Consider the following 18,734-nt stretch of genomic DNA (forward strand, 5'->3'; position numbering starts at 1 on the left):
CCCCATCCCAGAAGCTGTTATTTGTCCTTGAAATTAGATTTTTGGTTTTATTTATCTCATCTCTTTCCAATATATATCACAGCAGCACACAAAATTTAAGTATCTGAACTCTGTAAAAGTGGTGATGAATCTAAGTGGCAGCACTTAGAGTGCTAAAAATATTATTGTTTGTTGTTTTTTTTTAAGAATTTGAAATACGCCTTTCAGTAATGAAGGCAATTATGCCCACACTAAGACGAATAAAAGAAACAAAAAGCATAGCACTAAAGTAACCAGGGAAATTACGGAAATAAATTCAAAATACAAAAAGTCAGAAACATGCCATTAAGTACTTGTAAAAACACAAACTTTTTTGTTCCCTCCCACACCCCACTGCATCCCCTCACTGATCTTCATCTTGCCTTTAAGCCCCCTTTAGAATTATATCAATTCCTAAAATTCCATTACATTTATTTATTTAATATAATATGTCCTGAGGAAGTCCGTTTTAAAGAACCCTTCTAGGACAAAGTGTAGCCTTCAAAAATAAATACATTTGGGAAGTTTCTAGTTCATAAACAGGGAATCTTCCACAAACTTGTATGTCCATAAATTGTTTGGTACTCAGAATTCTTTTACCTTAAAGAAACCTCATTGACTTACCTGTGGTAATTGGTCACCCAACTGGCAACCTACTGAATGAAGCTTTTTCTGATATGATGTACATAATCTCAGTCTTCTGTTTGATTGGATCCACTCAGCGATTTAACCCCACAGATTCTTTCCTCCATACTGCTAACTAGACATTGACATGCTCGTTTGGGTAAACAAACCACCACAGGCTATGGAAAAACATGTTCAAGGGGCCACAGAATGGGGTCTCCATTGCTTCTCCCTTTCCATTCTCTCGTTTCAACCAAAAATGAACTTTTGAGAGCCAGGACAAGGAGATGGTGGGTTGGGAGCACTTTCCACTCTAAGAGCCTCACGCTCCCAGTGGTCACTCGTGTGTGTCGAGTTGACCATCACAATTAAATCTGGAATCAGAAGAAGACCGGATTACCAAAACACCACCCGGAGAAATTTAAAGGCAAAAAGCATTTAAAATATAGGTTAATAACAAAGGAAGAGTTTTATGAAACACAGAGGTGTGGGCAAAGTACCAAGAATATATATACTGAAAACAATTTTCTAATTTTTTAAAACTGTTTTGACATAACTCACAAATAAGAAAAATTTTAAGTGTTTTTAATTTCTGTTACTGCATTTTCTCTCTTACCTTTCATATATTCTGTGTCCTTTCTCCCAAATGACCACCAGAAAGTCTACTGAGGGAGTAAAGCAGCATTTTTTAGACCTACTGCAGAGAGGGAGACCTCACCACGTTAACAGTCGTGGGGCTCTTACAGGAAGGGGGCGCCAGGATTTATAGGGATTGGGGATCTGGGCTTAAGTGGTGAAGGCAGATCTCTCAGGTAGGGAGCTGACTGGAATGGGGCAAGATTTATGACATAAAAAGTGGAGATTGGTAGACACAATGAGACAAGATTTTCGAAGGGGGGCTTGATAAGAAAACTGTTGCCTGACACGTGAACCTTTGCCCAGGTAAGCAGTCTATTGTCCTGTTAAAGGAGATAGCTGCTCAGATGAGCCAGCTGTGGTAAATTATTTGCAGGAATGCTTTGAAACAAACAGTGAAGTTATTTTCTGCGTTACAAGCTTATCTTCTGAGGCAGGATTTTTCTGGAACATTTAGGTCTCGGTTCTCAGCCGCAGTAGTCGAGCTGTGCGGATGCAGGTGCTTGCGGTTCTCACGTACGTGCAGACAGCCACTTGGTTCCCCAGACACACCTGGTGCCTCCAGCCTTCAGGCCTCTGTTCCTTTTTCTCCTCCTTCTTTTTCTTTTCTTTCTTTTTTCTTCTTTTTAAACACCTCCTTCTTGATTGCTCTTGGCACGCTCAGGTGTTACTCTACTTACGTGGTTTGTTGATGTGCGTGTTATTACTTCTGCGCGCTCCGTGAAGGCAGAGCCCCTTCCTGATTCACCTTTGCTCTCTCTGTAGCACCTGGCTTCATGCACAGTAGACACACACAGAGAAGTGATTCAACACAGAATGAGAAAATGTTTGGTTAGAACTCACCTCCCGCCTTTAATAATAATCATATTTATTAGTAGTAGTGAAATGAAAACACCTGAGAAATAACTGGCTGCCTCTCATTATCGATGAGTCCTGTTCTTCGGCAGCTCCTCGCTGGAGGGCAGGTCATCTCCTGCCCCTGGGAATTGATTCAGAAGGGACATTTGGATGAATACAGCAGCAACAATGAACCGGAAAATACCAATGTGCATTTAAGGTAAGAAATCACAAACATCTGAGCTTAATATACCCTATTTTGAGCTCCAAAGAAGAGACTTCGTGTGCTTTGTGGGTAGTAACTGCCTCATCTCTAAGTGAGAACTGAATAAATAATATTTATGGCTTCTTTCAGCTTACTCTTAAAGCTACAAAATCTGCTCAGATAAGCCATGCTTACTAATATAGTGTTTATATTAGAAGGTGTTCCTTCTTTAAACTTCTTAAGCGTTCATGTATCTTCATGATAAATATAAACTCAGGTCTATAGGTTTTTGAATTTTTATTCAACTTTTTTCAAGGTTCTCTTGGTACTGCAAGTTTTATTGTGTGTGTGGTTTTTTTATTATGAAAAGTTACAAACATGCAGTGAGACATAGGGATGTAATGAACACTCAGGGACCTGCTCCCCAGCTTTGTTGGTGTCTGTTCTCACAGCTTCAGGTAACTCTGCCCGGTTAATTAATATTTTTATGTCTCTGTTTCATCGTCTATAAATTGGCGCTAATAATACGTCTCTCATAGAGTTGTTGCAAGACCAAATGAGTTATTTTACACAAAGCACGAAGAAGAGTGCTTCATCCATAGTGTTACAGAAATGTTAACTTTTATTTGTACCAATTATTATAATAAATGCGTTAACTCAGAAAGAATTCCCTGAAAATTAAAGCAAACGGACTTTTATTTGGGCAATTAGAATTGCAGTTCAGGAGACACAAGATTCAGGCAGAAACCTAAATTGTGTTCTGAGGAAGACAAAGAGGGGGCACATTATAAAGGTGAAAGGTCCTGACTGTGGTTCTTATTCGGGTCCTCTGTGCCAACTGGATTCAAACTAGGTTAACTGGGATCGGTTCGCATGCAAATGAGTGGCTGAAGCTTGTAAAACTGGGTTGGCTCCTTGCAAAGGAGAGAGTGCCCATGATCCAAGCTGAAGGCCGCAGCTGGCTAGAAAAGTTCCAGAAGTTCATTGTGTCCTCCTGATTAGGACGTGCGTACGGCCCTATTTTAAGGGAGACTCTCTTAGCGAAGTTTGCTTAGGTTTGAAACCTCTTTTTGCAAATGTTAAAGACAGGTTGGAAGCATCCCCCTCCTCTTTTCTATGATCCTATTTTATCTCCTCCTTTTCCTAAATTTGGTGTTTATAATGATGTGTGTTATTTTATACGATTAGTGTATTTGTATGAATCCATATTGTTCAGGAGAGTTTCTGAACTTCCCATAAATAACATCATACTATGTGTGAACTATCGAAACTTTTTTCTTGACTAAATGTTTTTGAGATTTGTCTGTCTGATACATTTCACCCAACTGATTCTTATTAACTAATCACTTTCTAGGAGTCTCTGCTTAAGTGTCAGTTTCTCATCAGGAGATATTCTGAGCACCGTATTTAAAACAATCCCACTGTTCTTATCTCCCTGACACTTTTTTTTTTCCTTTTTGACATAGTGCTCCTCACCTTCCAGAGGTATTTAATCATTTTCCTCTTTAACAGTTTAATTGTCTATCCCTCTTAGAATGCAAGCTCCGAGGAGGAATTTTTGTCTTTTCATTTTTCCACTAACGTGGCCTGAGTGCCCCGCTGGGCCTGGCAACAAAGGGTCCATGGTGGGTATTTGTTGAGTGGCTTTGTCTCTCCTTGTGAGGGTCATTTCGGATGTTTTCTTATGTTGTTGCTGTTATCACAGAAATGTTGCCCTAAATATTCTTGCAAATATCTCTGTGTGACTGTGTCCCTCTGAAATGTACCTGTAAGTGAAATTGCCAGGTGAAAGGTGAATACCTTCCAGATTCTCCGTGACTGGTTTAGGGTGTCTTGGACTCATCAAGTGTTGACTGTTGAAAAGGAATGCAGAGAAGAACCTTCATAGACATAAATAACCTGTCAGCAGAGAGAAATTATCAAGATGAGCCTGGTTTTATTCATCAAAGTAATAATGTTTGAAATCTCATGGTATAAAGTCCTACTGCTAATTTTAAATGCAGCTGCTCAGTCAAGGTATCTTAGTGAGTTTTCCATGGGTACGATTAACACGTGGCTCTAGGACTAATTCAGAAATGACTACTTTGGCAGAGAACATGGAGACCCGGATCAGCAGGGCTTCACCAGAGTGGGAAGGAACTCATCAAACCTGCTCATGGGTTGAGCATGCAGATGCACCCCGCCCTGTTTTGGCTTGTGATTGAAGGTAGTTGTTCAGTGTTGTGCTGCGCTATCTTTGATCACATTGAATCATGATTTACTTTTGATGCCATTTCATCGTGAGCCAGTTTCCTTTCCAAAGTTGTACTTACGGGGAAAACAGAAAGTAACTGTAACTGTCAAGCCTGCATTAAGGATTCTAAGCTACAGCCAAGAGAGAAATTAATCCTGAAAGCATTTCACACCAAACAGCACCAATCTGCAAATTGCAGATTATTTGTGTCATGTGGCCAATGCCTGTGGCACATCAGAGAGCTGAAATCCATTTCAATTTTTATCCCAAGCCCGGGTGCTCACGGTTTTCCATTGAACCCAAAGGATATCACAGTTGCCCCGTGATGATTTGCAGGAAATTAAAAGGAAAAATAGTGATTGAAGACTCATGTGGCTTTTAATGCTTTTCAAGGAAATATATTTTCCAAATGAGTTTCCTCAACTTCACAGCATGGTTATTGAGGAAATTCAGCACAAGCTTTCCAAAAAAGGTGTACTTCAATTAATCCCCCAAAGGTTTTTTGTTTGTTTGTTTGTTTGTTTTTTAATAGTTATCAGTGACTTTGTGGAAATGATCCACAACTTTATAATGCATTTTCCTGAGGAGATTCCGAATTAGATTGTAAAATGGTCTTATTATATGGAACCAAATGAAAGTAAATGTTGATTATAGATATTAATCAAAGTAAAAACCCCAGTTTAAAAGTTATCCTTTAAAAAAATAGGATTCAATTCTGGCTTCATATGCTTTTCTAAAAATAAATGTCCTTATTCATTTTTAATACCAAACAGGCAATACCAAACTTTTTTTTAATTTACGGTGAGCTCAGATTTTTAGAAGGCAGGTGGGAGAGATGAGTGAGGGTTTAATAGCAGAGAAAATAAGAGAAAAAGCACAAACCTGTGCACATATCATCCGAATAAGCCCAGAATGAGATAACATTCTAAATTCAATGATCAAAGACAACAAAACAGGCTTTTTAAAGTTGGGTGAAGGACGCGAGACAACAGGGAAAGGCCGTCATGGAGGAAGACAGCACAATGTTAGAAAAGCTTCCCAATCCCGGTCTTTCCTGTTTCCTTGAGCAAAGAGAATGTTTCTTTCCCATATTGGAAAGAACAGAACAGACAGTTTCAGAAGGAACCTCTCCATAAGAAACGTGAGAAGAGAACGAGGAACATGCAAGTATTTTAAGTGCCGTTAGATCTGCAAACATACCCATGCATAACCTCAGACGCACTGCCAGGGGTCTGTGAACAACCATGAAGAAAGAACAGAGTTCAGAGTTCAGGAGGTGGACTTTTTTTAACTTTTCAAAATGAGGAAACTGCAAAGCAATGAGTTTGATATCAGTTTCGGCCATCAACTGAAAACAAATAGTGTGAGCACTTATGAGGTCTATGTGATCATTAAGAGCCAACAGGGATTCACCACGACTGACCATGGAAGCAGTCACGGAGGGGGCGTGGGGCGCTCACCATGGGTCTTCTTCATTTGGATGGGGTCCCTTGACCCTGGGAGCAAGCAAGCTGGCAGCTGGAGACAGACGGAAGGCACCCTGTCGAAGCAGTCAGGTACCTTGGAGGAGAGAGAGAAACAGGGCTACTAGCATGGGCTGGAGACCAACCTCATGTCTGGATGAAGGGAGAGGAGGAGAGGGGCAGCAAAGAACACAGAGAAGCGAAAGAGTGGGGAGAAGGATGGTAAGGGACTCTCCAAGTCCAGCGAGAATAGTTTTAAGGAATGTGTGTGGACCCAAGGTCAGATACTACAAGGCGGTGAAAGAGAAGGCAGATGGGGATGGGCCATTGGCAGGAAGTACTTCTGTCAGCAAGAGGGGCCCCGCCCTAGGGCCCTCCTTGTCCTCCACTCACACCTCAACCCACAAGAGCCCACAGGACCCAAGCCCTTCCTGGGTTCCTGGATATGTGGGGGCTTCAGAATTTCCTGCACAAACAGCCCTGAGGTCTTAACAGGCTCTGTCTTCCTGAAGACATCCGCCACAGGGTGACTCGTGGTGGGGGCTGGGTCATGCAGCCTGTGGGCCACACCTGCCAGCTGTGTGAGAGGCCCTCTGAGGAGGCAGGAATCTGGGATGAGAGGAACAGACCTCCCAGGGGTGTCTGAGAGTTCCAAATCCCCACCTTCCAGATCTTCATACAGGTGTTATTTATCAAAAGGGTGAAACATATTTTCTAACAGTTTTTTAGTTCGATCTGTGACTTTTAAATATTCAAAAAAGTGACATGTTTTTACACTTTCTCTGGGCCAACAAGTTAAGGGACTATTCTAGGACAAGCTCTTGGGTCCCAAGTTCAGAGTGGGCATCCCAGAACACTTTATCAGTAGGGTGGAAGGAAATCTACCAATGTGATGTCAAATGTAAAATGAAGGAGTGGTGAGAGCTCTCATCTAAGAAGCCTGACCTTGCAAACAGAGTACATCTGTCAAAGCCTTCTTGGAACCAAGCACCACGAAAGCTCAACCTCGGGCTCCCCAGTACCCGGTCGGGGGTCTGATGCCAAATATGTGGGTGAGTGTGGCAACAGTGAATAAACAGGAGACTTCACTGGTACCACATTTGAACAGGAATATTGCCAACTACAAGCTCGAATCTAAGAATAGAGGGAAGGAAAATAAACATCTGGATGCTTCCTGTAAATTTTCAAATATATATTACAGATTATTGCAGGCAAATGGATATTTGCCCCAGGAGAGAGAAGGCTAATAAAGGCTTAAAAGGATTGGATATGACCTCTATCACTCCAAAGCTACAACTAGTATCTAGAAAGATCCTTTTGACCACAAGAATGCCTCATTATTAGAATGGAATTCTTTGGCTGATCCTCTGGTCCTCTGGTCTCTGTCACCGAGCGAAGTCTTGAGACAGGGTCTGAAATGCAGCTGTAGGTAACATTGTGGAAGAAAAATCTGGACTGACAGAGGGGTTCATCTAGGGATAGTAACAGCTAAGAATTGTTTAAAAATGAAGACATTTCATTCTTGAATACATGACTGTGAATTACATCAATCTATCTTTGATCATTGAAGAAATTAAATGCCAGTCCGTAAAATATAGGAGGTAGATCGGATGGTCATTGATATAAGCAAAATCATCAGATAGCATTTGGAAGTTGTGTGGCTGTCTGAGGGAAGATATTTTGACATTTCCGCAGTGGTCTGAGTGGTTGCCCATCAAGGTGGCCCCAATCTGAACCCACTCAGCCGACCTGGCCTCTGTCTTCCATTTATAACAGAACTCTACTGTCGCTGAAATTAGCTTTGTTTTGACAAGGCCAGTAGGAAATGGAGCATTTAAAGAACCCTTTCTTGCTCGAGTAGTGGCATGTTAATATTTTGTGTTTAAAAATTAAACCTTGCATTTAAAATATGAAATAATTCATTTCTGAGATTTTACAAAACTGACCCAAGGGCAAATAGACTTTCTCTCCTAGGTCCTTAAATTAACGCTGCACAGGCTTGTAAAGTCATCTGTTTTCCAGTGCTCTTGTGTGTCAGAACCAGAAGGCAACGGCTTTTCCCCCTTATCTTATGTAATCATTCAGCACATATTTATTGAGTATTACCCTTGTGCTGGACACAGTTCCCAGGTCCTAGATGAGGCTGTAAGCAAGTGCCTGTTCTCATGGAGTCTGTGTTCAGGGTGGGAAAAGCAGATATTAACAAATAATTAAATGCAACAGAAATTGTGATAGGCGCCACACATCTGAGCCTGAAAAATGGTTTGTTTTTTTTTTGTTTGTTTGTTTTTAAGAGAGGGAGGGTGGAAGGGGCAGAGAGAGAGAGAGGGAGAGAGAGAGATTCTTTTTTTTTTTTAAAGATTTTATTTATTTATTTGAGAGAGAGAATGAGATAGAGAGCACATGAGAGGGGAGAAGGGTCAGAGGGAGAAGCAGACTCCCCGCCGAGCAGGGAGCCCGATGCGGGACTCGATCCCGGGACTCCGGGATCATGACCTGAGCTGAAGGCAGTCGCTTAACCGACTGAGCCACCCAGGCGCCCGAGAGAGAGAGAGAGAGAGAGAGATTCTTAACACAGGGCTTGATCTCACAACCCTGAGATCATGACCTGAGCTGAAATCAAGAATCAGACGTTTAACCGACTAAGCCACCCAGGCTCCCCTATAAATGCTTTTTAATTCAATTTAATTAGTCGCCACTGATAGAAGCTTTGTGTGGCAACTCATTCACATTATCTTTTTTTGGAAAATACAATGATATACAGTATGAATATAAAGACTGGCTCTCCCACCAAAGAAAGCCCATGGTCCTTCTCGCTTTGTGTTAATTTTTCCAGTCAGTCCACGATGAACACTTTTAACTTCTAAAATTTTGTGTTGCTTTTGTTTTGCTGTTGTGCGTAGATTTTTGGTGTCTCTATGGTAGCATATTTTCTCCCCCAAACAGACTAATCTTATTATAAGTTTGAGGATTAAAATAATGCGGCATATGAAATTCTGAACTTACAGCATCTTTATATGCAAAATCTAATAGTCATTTTTGTTAAATCATCATGACAGGGCAGAAAGTAGTTTGCAATGCATGGAGTCTGGGATTTAGAGGTAGAATTTCAGGGTAAAATTGTCAATTAGCTCTGTCATTTGCTTCACTCACAACCTGGGTGACAAAAGGCAAGTAGCCTATTACAAAGCAGCCACCAGTAAAAAAAAAGAGCTCCCTCCGCCTCCTGCAACAACAACAACAACAACAAAAAAGATCAGCTCTGGTTCAACAGAATTATGAGTCGTCAGTTCTCTTCTTTGACATCTTTGTGGAATATTTGTTTTTAAACCACAGCTTGTTTGCCATAATCATCCATCTGTTGATTGTATACGCAAGTGATGCCCTTACTGTGTGTTATGGCTGACTCAGAAAGCTAAACAAGAAGGTACATTAAACGGGTGCTAACTGTCCCTTTTGTCAAAAATTTGAGTCAGTTTCTCTTTTGCATATTGACATAATTGGATATGCCTGGAGATCGGGGGCTTCAGTTATTTCTCCTGCCTCTATTCATTCACTTTGTAAATATAGATATGTAAAGGATGCAATTCGAAATGACCAGTGAGATAAAAATAACCTTCCACCAAGTTCAAAGGTAAAAACATGTCATCAGGTTTTCTGATATCAAATAAAAATATCAAATTGCTTATTAATCACTTGAGGTTATTGGGGTGAGTAAATGAATAAATGAATTAATAAAAGGCAACAAACTTAAAGCCTTAAATGTATACTAACCATGCTTTTCTAGGCATGAATGATCATGTGAACATATATATGTGTGTATATATACATGTACTTTATAAACACACACATATACATACTTGATAATCTATTGTTTTTCAGCATATTGTCCTAATAATCCCAAATATGTCATTGGATCCTGGGCAGCTCTAGCAAAATTGGCCTCTAAATATCGAGGGTTCAGGCAACAAGGATTTTCTGGGAGGACAGCAGAACAACCATCTCAAGCACAGTGTGACACACTAAGCGCCCCCACTCTCCAGAGACTCTCAAAATAGCATCTACCATTCCCTAAGAGCCCACCACGTACAAGGAACTCTCCTAGGTGATATATATATACACACACAAACACGGAGATACCCACACACATTGTTGACAGCAACCCCGTTAAGTTAAACATTCTTACTCCCGTTTTTACAAGTAGCAAGTGAAGGCTTTAGGGCTGATGCGGTATCTTTGGCCCACGATGGCACAGCTAGTAGTGGTGGAGATGAACAGGCACTTCACTTCCTTCTCCTGGCCTTCCTTCATCGTTACTTCTCATTTCCTCCCGGGCCAGAGACATGGGAGCGGAAGGAAGGGGGACAGGCTGGGACTGAGAGTGCCTCCACCCCCACCCCCGCACGTGGGGTAAAGAGACTGTAGGATCCGCCCGTGGTGGGGGGGGGGGGGGGGCGGGGGGCGGCATAGGGCGATCATAGGGCAGAGGCAGCCAGGGAAATACCTCCTGTCTGGACACCAGTTGCTCTCCTCCAAACAGTTCAGGAAGGACCCCGCATCCCGATATGCACGCCCACACCTCACGCATTCTTGATTTCGGACACGGTCTTCATTCACAGGAGTGTGACCATTTAGTCTGTTCTTTCAACCCAGCTAGATTTGCAGGCTTCACAGGCAATATGACACCCCTTCTTCTGTGCGACATCCAAAATCGTTCTGGATGCAACACTGCCACTTAGTTCGTTTCCTCGGCAATTCTTTCTCAAGGAAAGACGACAAAGACCGATTCAAATGCCTGACATCATGCATCTTCTTCTATTCGGTGTTTCTCCCCCTAAACCATTGTCTAATATGTTTTCCAAGCAAGTTAGAGCTTCCCATTTGCCCTCCCAAAACAAGTCGTGGTTTTTACCTTCTGATCTGCCAAGACTAGAGAAAGTGATAGGGTCCCCACCCCATCAACTGCGAAACCCGCCATCTGAGACTTTTGGGACTTTTACTTGGTCAGTCACCTGCTAAAGCCAACATATTACGGAATTTCTTCTGATAAGGGAAATGGCTCAGCATCTAACCTTCATGTCTCTTTCTGTCTGTTCTTTGACCCCGCCGACAACCTCTGCCTTGTAATCTGCAGTTCCTTGAAATGGCCATTGGAAGGTGCCCACCGCTTTGCGGTTCCAGTGGCTTGCGCTCCACGTTGGCAGGTCTAGCTCTCACTGGCTGGATTTGGCTGCCTCTCAAGATTTCAGGGTGACATCAGTTCCCTGATGGGTCTAAGAAAAGTTGCTAGTTTTCAGTTGGCCCAGATTTTCCTTTTACTGTGAGGATGGGGGTCATAACTCCCAAGACGTTCACACATCAGAGTCGAAAAAAGAAGTCTTGACCTTTATTTCTTTAGACAGTAGATCACGTAGCAATCGTTTCAAGTAGCCGCTTCCCTTTTAAATACAGGAAATTTTTACAAGAAGTATGAGCAGGCATCATCGGACGTGGAAACGCCGTGAAAATCATTAGCAATACATTCACTTCCTAATCTTTTGGTCATCCCGTGTTCCTTTCACACACATTCAAAACTGCTGTTGGAGATAGAGATGGGGATTATTCTTGGTAAAGGAACTTGGCGGTGGGAGTAACCAATTTATCCAGGAGCACAGAGCCAGCTAGTTAACATGGAACTAGAGCTTCCATCCAGGCCGTGACTGCAGAAACTTTTTTATAAGGCATGAAACCCCCAATTTTGGTATTTCCCTTCTGGAATCCCTATCTCCAGTCGCTATTTTCAAGTGGTGACGATGGCTGAAGGCTTTTCCTCAGAGACAATTGGAGGAAAGGAGAAAGGAAGAGAAGGTGCTAACTCTATGCTCGAGGCTGGATTTTTGCTGAATATTTGAAGGGAAGACTTGAATCCTTCCTTGGTTTGCAGTGAACATGGCGCAGAGCGGCAGAGCATGAGGAGAGTGAGTGGGTGGTGAGTTGGGCCTGCTAGGGGCCGAGTGGGGACAGGGTGTGGTGGATGAAGAGTGAGCCCTGTTTTGAGAAAGAGACGCCGTTTCCCCTTCTAGTCCGGAAAAGTAGAGAGGGATAGATACGGGGGATCTGATTGGGAGGGGATGTGAAATTCAGGATTGGTGCACTTGAAAGCTACCAGCTGCGTTCTGTGGAAGCCAAGTCCGAGGCAGGGGGTAGACTACTGGTGTTTATTGGGATGGCACCTGGGAAAGGGGGGAGGGGCAGATCGGGCGGAGTAAGGAGTCACACTGTCATTCGGGCCTGACAGAGCCTGGGAGCAAAGGCAGCCCATGGTGGCTAAGCGGTCCCCCTCCCTGTCCTGGGCAGCAGGTTGGGGTCCCTGGAACGCATGACCTCAGATGAGGCAGCCGTCTGCAGCTGAGGGCCCAGCTCTGTCACCGTCCTGCGACAGCTCGGCCATGGTCCTTCCTTGCGGGGCGCGGGGGGCCTCACCTCCACGTTCACAAGAGCTCTACACCTGTGTCACGTGAAATCTTACTGCGATAGAGGTTAATTAAGAAGGACGGTGATGGTTTGGAGAGTCCCCAGGGGTGGTGAGAGAGGTGCTAGCCAAAAAAATGTGAAGGGCCAGCCACAGCCAGGGGCCTGACCAGGAGAGGGCCCCAAAGCAGCACCGCACACCGCACTCAGCAGGGACACTGCGTCGGGTAGATGGCATGATTTCTGCTAGACTTCTAGCCTCGCTTGCTGCACTAGCAGTGACTGGCTAGGGCGGACCCAGAGAAGGAAAAGCAGGTGCAGAGTGCTGGAGAACATGAGAGGTGAGAGGTCAGAAAAGGCCACTTCACCAATAAGCAATAAGCAAAGCACCTTCATGGCTGGAGGTCGGAGCAGAGGCCTCTGGGAGGAGAAGAGGGGAGGGTAGAGCAGGAGCCCCTCGCAGGTGCCACCGTTGCCCTGCTGGGTGACCGTGAGCACATGGCAGGGGACTCATCCACTGTGGGCATGGCTGGTACCATGATGACAAGACAGCCACCCATCCCTACACTTGTCACCTTCGCATCTCAGCAGCAGGTGACAGAAAATAAAGGACATGAAGTGTAGGGTACATTCGAAGATGATTTCACTCTGGAGAAAATACAGTGTGAGGAGGGCGTGGGGGTGAAAACAGGCTGCAGTTTCACACAGGGCCGCCCCAAACACTCTCACTGAGAGGGTGACGTTTGACAAAAGACTCGAAGGAGGAGCCCTCCATGCAGATGTCGGGGCCAAGAGCTCTCCGGAGAGAGGAACGGCAAGTGCAAATGGCAGGATACACTAGATATTTATTTATTTATTGGAGAGAGACTGAGAACACGGGCAGGAGAGGCAGGGGGAGAGGGAGAGAGAGAATCTCAAGCGGACTCCACACTGAGCAGGGAGCCCGTCGCAGGGCTCTATCCCACGACCCTGACATCATGACCTGAGCCGAAACCAAGAGCAGGAGACTCAACGGAGTCTGCCACCCAGGCTCGCCACCACAGGCACATTTTAATAGGAGCCTTTTCTCTGTCATCTTGAGAAAAGATCTCCCCTCGGGAACCTGAAGGCAGAGGACGCTGGGCACCGTGAGGATTTGACTGGTCCAAGTAGACAACCGTGGCCCCAGAAGATGACCCATTGCCATGCGCGTGGAGGCTCTGAGTGAGGAATTTGGAGAAAGCAAGAGTGTAGCTCCACCATTAACAACACTCTCCATGTAGTCCTCCTATGCCAGGCTCTTCCTTCCTCCCGGTGCCTCCACCCCTCCTCCTCACACTACTGAATTCCATGTGTGTCTTGTGTTTCTAGTTTTGTGATTTTGAAACTCGCCTTCACACGAAGTTCGCGTCTGTCCATTTCCCGCGCTGATGTTCCTGTGGCAAGCGCAGTTACAGGCGCCCCTCCCGTGGTCTCTTAAATATCTTGACCCCCTCACACGTCTTCCCTTTTAACTAATGCCATATCTGTCCTTGTCTATTATATTTTATGCCACCTACCAGGTGTGCCAGGTAATTATCTAGTCTTCTGTGAAAGATGTTTATATTGGAACTCTCATTGACATCAACCCTTGAACCTTAGGAGAATGTTAGAATACAAATCCTGAAGACAGGCTAATTTTAAATTCTGGTTCTTATTTTATCTGGCATTAAAGTAAGTCAAATCAGTTTTTCTCAAATTTCAGGGATGTGAAGGGCAACGTTTTAAAAAAATCCTCTAAAACTAATAAGGTTGAATAAAACTATTTCACAAAAAAAAAAATCTCTTAAATCTGTCTAGATATAAATTTAGACATAAACATTTTATGCTTATACAACTGGAAGGCCCAAATGAAAATCAGTAAATTAAATATAAATAAAAGAACAAAACCAAAAGCATTCCAGTTAACTTCTGTGAATTTCATATCGCAGATGCTGGCATTTTGCTGAAACTAAATTGTTGCCTGGGATGCAACCAAGGCCCGGGCTGGTTGGCCAGGTTCCCCTGAACTGTGCGTGCCCACATCGCTGCACCCATGGTGCCTCTCCCACGTGAACCTCCTACACTTGGTGCCAGTCCGCGGGCCCCCCGCTCGTTGGAAATGCACCCCTGGAATTCTGCCTCGGCTCTTTCCTTATGGGTTTCACAGAACCTCTTCTTCCCAAGATGATCTGAAATTCTAGCACCAAGATGAGGCTGAACTTCCACCGTAGTTCTTAGTTGAACTGTGGCTAACCGAATGATCCAGCATGACTTCTCCTAATTGTTTAGATAATTATCAGAATAGCAATTCTGATATGAACATCTCAAAAAGAACCTTCAGACCGCATGTCCGTGGCATCCAGTTGGACAAACACGGTTCTAATGTCAAGGATCTAGCTTCCTTTCTTTATAACATTGGACGTGCCAGAGGCAATTAACATACTGTGTTTTCCACCAAAATATTCATCTCAGGATTTTCATTTATTTTCTTGGTCTACGGTCAGATGGTGACATCGCCTGTTTAGATTTTGTTTATATTTTTAAAACTCTTTTGTACTACTTTGGTAAGCATTTGTAAACCACTCTCGCAAGGTATGAAATGTTATAATATCAAGGACAGTGTCAAATATAACATCAAACAGCAAAACCATGCTTCAGCATTTTACATGACCACAGAATTTCTGAATTGCAACAGACCCCGTCAAATTCATCTCTACAATATCCTGCAGAAATAGTCATTTAGCCTGTGTCTGAAAACCTACAGTTACTAGCTCATCAGGCAATGTATTCCATTTTTAAGTTAGAAATTTCTTTCTTTTGAACCAAAGTCTACTGCTGTCATTTTTGCCTCTTAGTTTTAATCCTACCTTCTAGAATAAGACACAAATCTAATCTCTCTTGCAAAGGATAACTCCTTCACCTCCGTGAAGATGACAACTCCCTCCTTCCTCAGCCTGCCCTCCCCAGATAGACGTCCACGTCCTCGGTACTTTCCATTATTCTTACATCACAAGGCTGAGTAACATGAACAACAGCACAGTGATTGCTTTGGTGTATTTTGCATACAACCCAATTCCTTAGTAGAAGCTTCAACAGATTATGTAATCCATAGATTGTATCTAAGAAGTGAGCTTTTATATCAATTTTTGTTACTGGAGTTAATATCATAAATGACTACAAACTAATACGTACAATTATTCAGTTAAAAGGACAGGGATGGAACATAATTAAATGATGACTAAACATGTACTGGCATGCATACATATAATTTATTTACTTATTTCTGTTTACAACTGGAGAAAGAAAATGGGAAAGCCTGAAGAGGCTCTTACCAACCGGGTAGAACGGAGGAAGGTCATGGGCACCCTGACTATCCTGGCTTTCTTCCCAGGTCCTTTCCATAAGAGCCCCTTTCCAAACTGAAAGATAGAATCCCTCTGGCCTTGACAGAGCCTCCTGGAAGAACCAGGCAAAGTTCTAAACTACAACCAAACCCTGTGAAGATGCGGTATCCAGCTGCCCCATCTTCCTTCCTAGTTCTCTGTGTGCAGCACGCGCCCCCCCCCCCCACCCCCCGCCAGAGCGAGGAAACAGGATGTGGTAAATAAGCACAGTGAGCCTATACTCACCAACTCTCCCACTCCAGCCCCACAGAACCCTGGCTCTCTATGAGGGACAAATGACATGCTGGGGAGAAATGACATGGTGGCCTAAAGGCCCACAAAGGCCGGGTCACCATCAGGAGGGAGAAAAGGCTTGGCTGCGCTCACCTGCTCCTTCCCAGTGTCACAGTGGGGGACCAGATGGCAGCTATAGTGCCCTCCGAGGTGTGGCCTTTGTGTGGTTGCTTAGAATGTGTTGTGCGGGTGGGGATCTGCGTCCCCCCCAACACTGGACGCTGCTAGTCATATGTGCGCGTAAGAACCCATTACCGCACCGAATGGGAATAACGTGTTTGTGATTCATTCTGTTCTCCAACAGCTGGCTGCCCCAACTCCTTGATTAAAGAGCTCCATCACTTCAGGATTCTTGGAGAAGAGCAGGTGAGTGGGCCTCTCAAAGGCAGTGCCAGCGTGTCGTGAAAGACAGACACTAATGAGACAGTTTGGGCTCTCTCCAGGGAGGCAGAGTGTGTCTCCTGACCCTTGGCGCCCTAAAACGGGGAAGAAAGCCACACTGCAGATATGTGTGAGGACGCTCTTTTCCTCTTCTATCCATCAGACCTGACAAGTTGTTAATTGGTACATCTGCTATCTGCCGGAGCATTTCATCTCAGGATGCTGGCGGTAAGCAGGGACAACATGGGGGCAGGAGAGCCAACAAGTTAGTGTCCGGACGCATGATGGGTAAGAGACCAGGAGCCACAGACGGCCCTGACGTGATGTCTGCGTGTGAGGGCACCAGCCCCTCTCACCAGACCTTTGCACGGTGTGCACCTTCTCCATATCTCACTGCAACTGCTTTCTCTATGGATACAAACGTGTGACTTATATACATACAGAGCCTGGCCCATTAAAAGTAGATTACTTCAGGGGTGCTGGGTGGCTCAGTCGTTAAGCGTCTGCCTTCAGCTCAGGTCATGATCCCAGGGTCCTGGGATCGAGCCCCGCATCAGGCTCCCTGCTCGGCAGGGAGCCTGCTTCTCCCTCTCCCACTCCCCCTGCTTCTGTTCCCTCTCTCGCATTCTCTGTCTCTGTCAAATAAATAAAAATAAAATCTTTTTTTAAAAAAGTAGATTACTTCAATACTGTGGTGCTCGGTGACATGTCAGGTTTTAAAGAGATGTGCTAAGTAAATAATTCAGGGTGCCGAATTACACACACACACACGCACGCACGCGCACTTTGCCTGTGTACAAATACATTTCTTAATCTTTGTATAGAATTACAGCTTCCATAGTATTATGTGAAATCTTGATGTCAAATTATTCTTGAAATACTCACACCAAATAGTTGATGACATGGGGCATGACCTACCTCACCCTCTCTTACTGGTTTTTTACCCCCAAAGGTCATCTTTGTCACGTCTGACCAGGGAACGTGCAAAGGGAGATGAGTTTTGTCAATGAGTTCATGGTGGGGGTGTTTTTCTTTGGTATGTGTATGTTGCAAAGTTGGACGCCTGTGTCCAATGTTAGATTAAAAACAGAAAGGAGCTAATTGGGGGAGGATAAAAAACTAGAATTATTTCCAGTTCCTTGATTTAACAGGTTGCAGAATGTCTCCTTTGTGTTTTCATACTGCCTATTCCCAGAATTCAGCAGACATAAGTGTTTATTCAAATATAAGCAAAATCAGTTATCCTCCATTGCAGGTAAGAGTTAATAACTGACTCCCTCAAACATACCTATTTAGGAAAACACATGCATCTCCCAGCCATTTTCCTGTGAAAGCCTGAGAGATTTCTTAAAGTAAGAATTACTGATTGTTGCCCTGACATTTCTGCTCGGATAATGGAGCCTTCTCTTCTAACTTGTACCAATATTTGCAAATTATTTCCCTATTTGTGTTAGAGTCATTGGTGATTAGTAGGGAAAGAAGCCAACTATAATCATCTTAGATTTGCATACAAGTCAGGCCACTTTGCATTCTCCTAGAAATTTAATCAAGCCATAATCAAAATCAATATTATTCTGATTAGTTGTGCAACATGGGGACAAGGTGTACAGCAATATTGATCTTTATTTCATGGGAAAAAAAACACTTTTCCTTCCTTCCTTCCTTCTTTCCTTTCATTCAGCAGATACTCACTGTGTACCTCCTCAGGTGCTATATGCCATTCTCGGTTATCAGGATATAGGAGTGAAAAAGGAATACCCATCAGTGGAAAACCGTTATGCTGTATACACACAGACATGTTCAATATACATTATGCTAGGTGGTTGTTACGGCCGTGGAGAAAAATAAAGCCAAAAAGGGGGTAGTGGTAGCAGAGGGAAGAGGTGAATTTTCTATAAGGCAGTCAGGAAGAACCTCACTGAGCAGGTGATTTGTGAGTGAGGACCTGAAGAGAGTGCAGGAAAGCATCCTGGTGACATCTGGAAAAGGAGCTTTCCGGATAGAGAATAAAGCGAGTACAGAAGTTCTGACATGACCCTCTGTAATGCTCATTTCACGTAAAAAGCATTATAAAATACGAGGTGTGGTTGGAGTAAGGGGGGAAGAAATCCAGGAGAGTGTGCACTGGAAGCCAAAGGCAGGAAGCATTTCTAGGAAGGAAGGCTGATCATCCATGCTCCATGAGACCAAGCAGGAGCCGGCTGAGAAAT

General features: G+C 43.8%; 1 protein-coding gene across 1 annotated transcript in view; it reads left to right on the forward strand.

Moving 5' to 3' along the window:
• The window catches only part of PRKN (parkin RBR E3 ubiquitin protein ligase), a 1,305,872-nt gene that overhangs the window by 1,096,140 nt on the left and 190,998 nt on the right, over window positions 1–18,734 (forward strand). The window contains 1 exon segment of the mRNA XM_027603377.2: window positions 16,448–16,509. Within this exon segment, the coding sequence (XP_027459178.2) occupies window positions 16,448–16,509 (62 nt within the window).

This window comes from Zalophus californianus, chromosome 7 (genome assembly GCF_009762305.2).
Source record: "Zalophus californianus isolate mZalCal1 chromosome 7, mZalCal1.pri.v2, whole genome shotgun sequence".
Taxonomy (NCBI): domain Eukaryota; kingdom Metazoa; phylum Chordata; class Mammalia; order Carnivora; family Otariidae; genus Zalophus; species Zalophus californianus.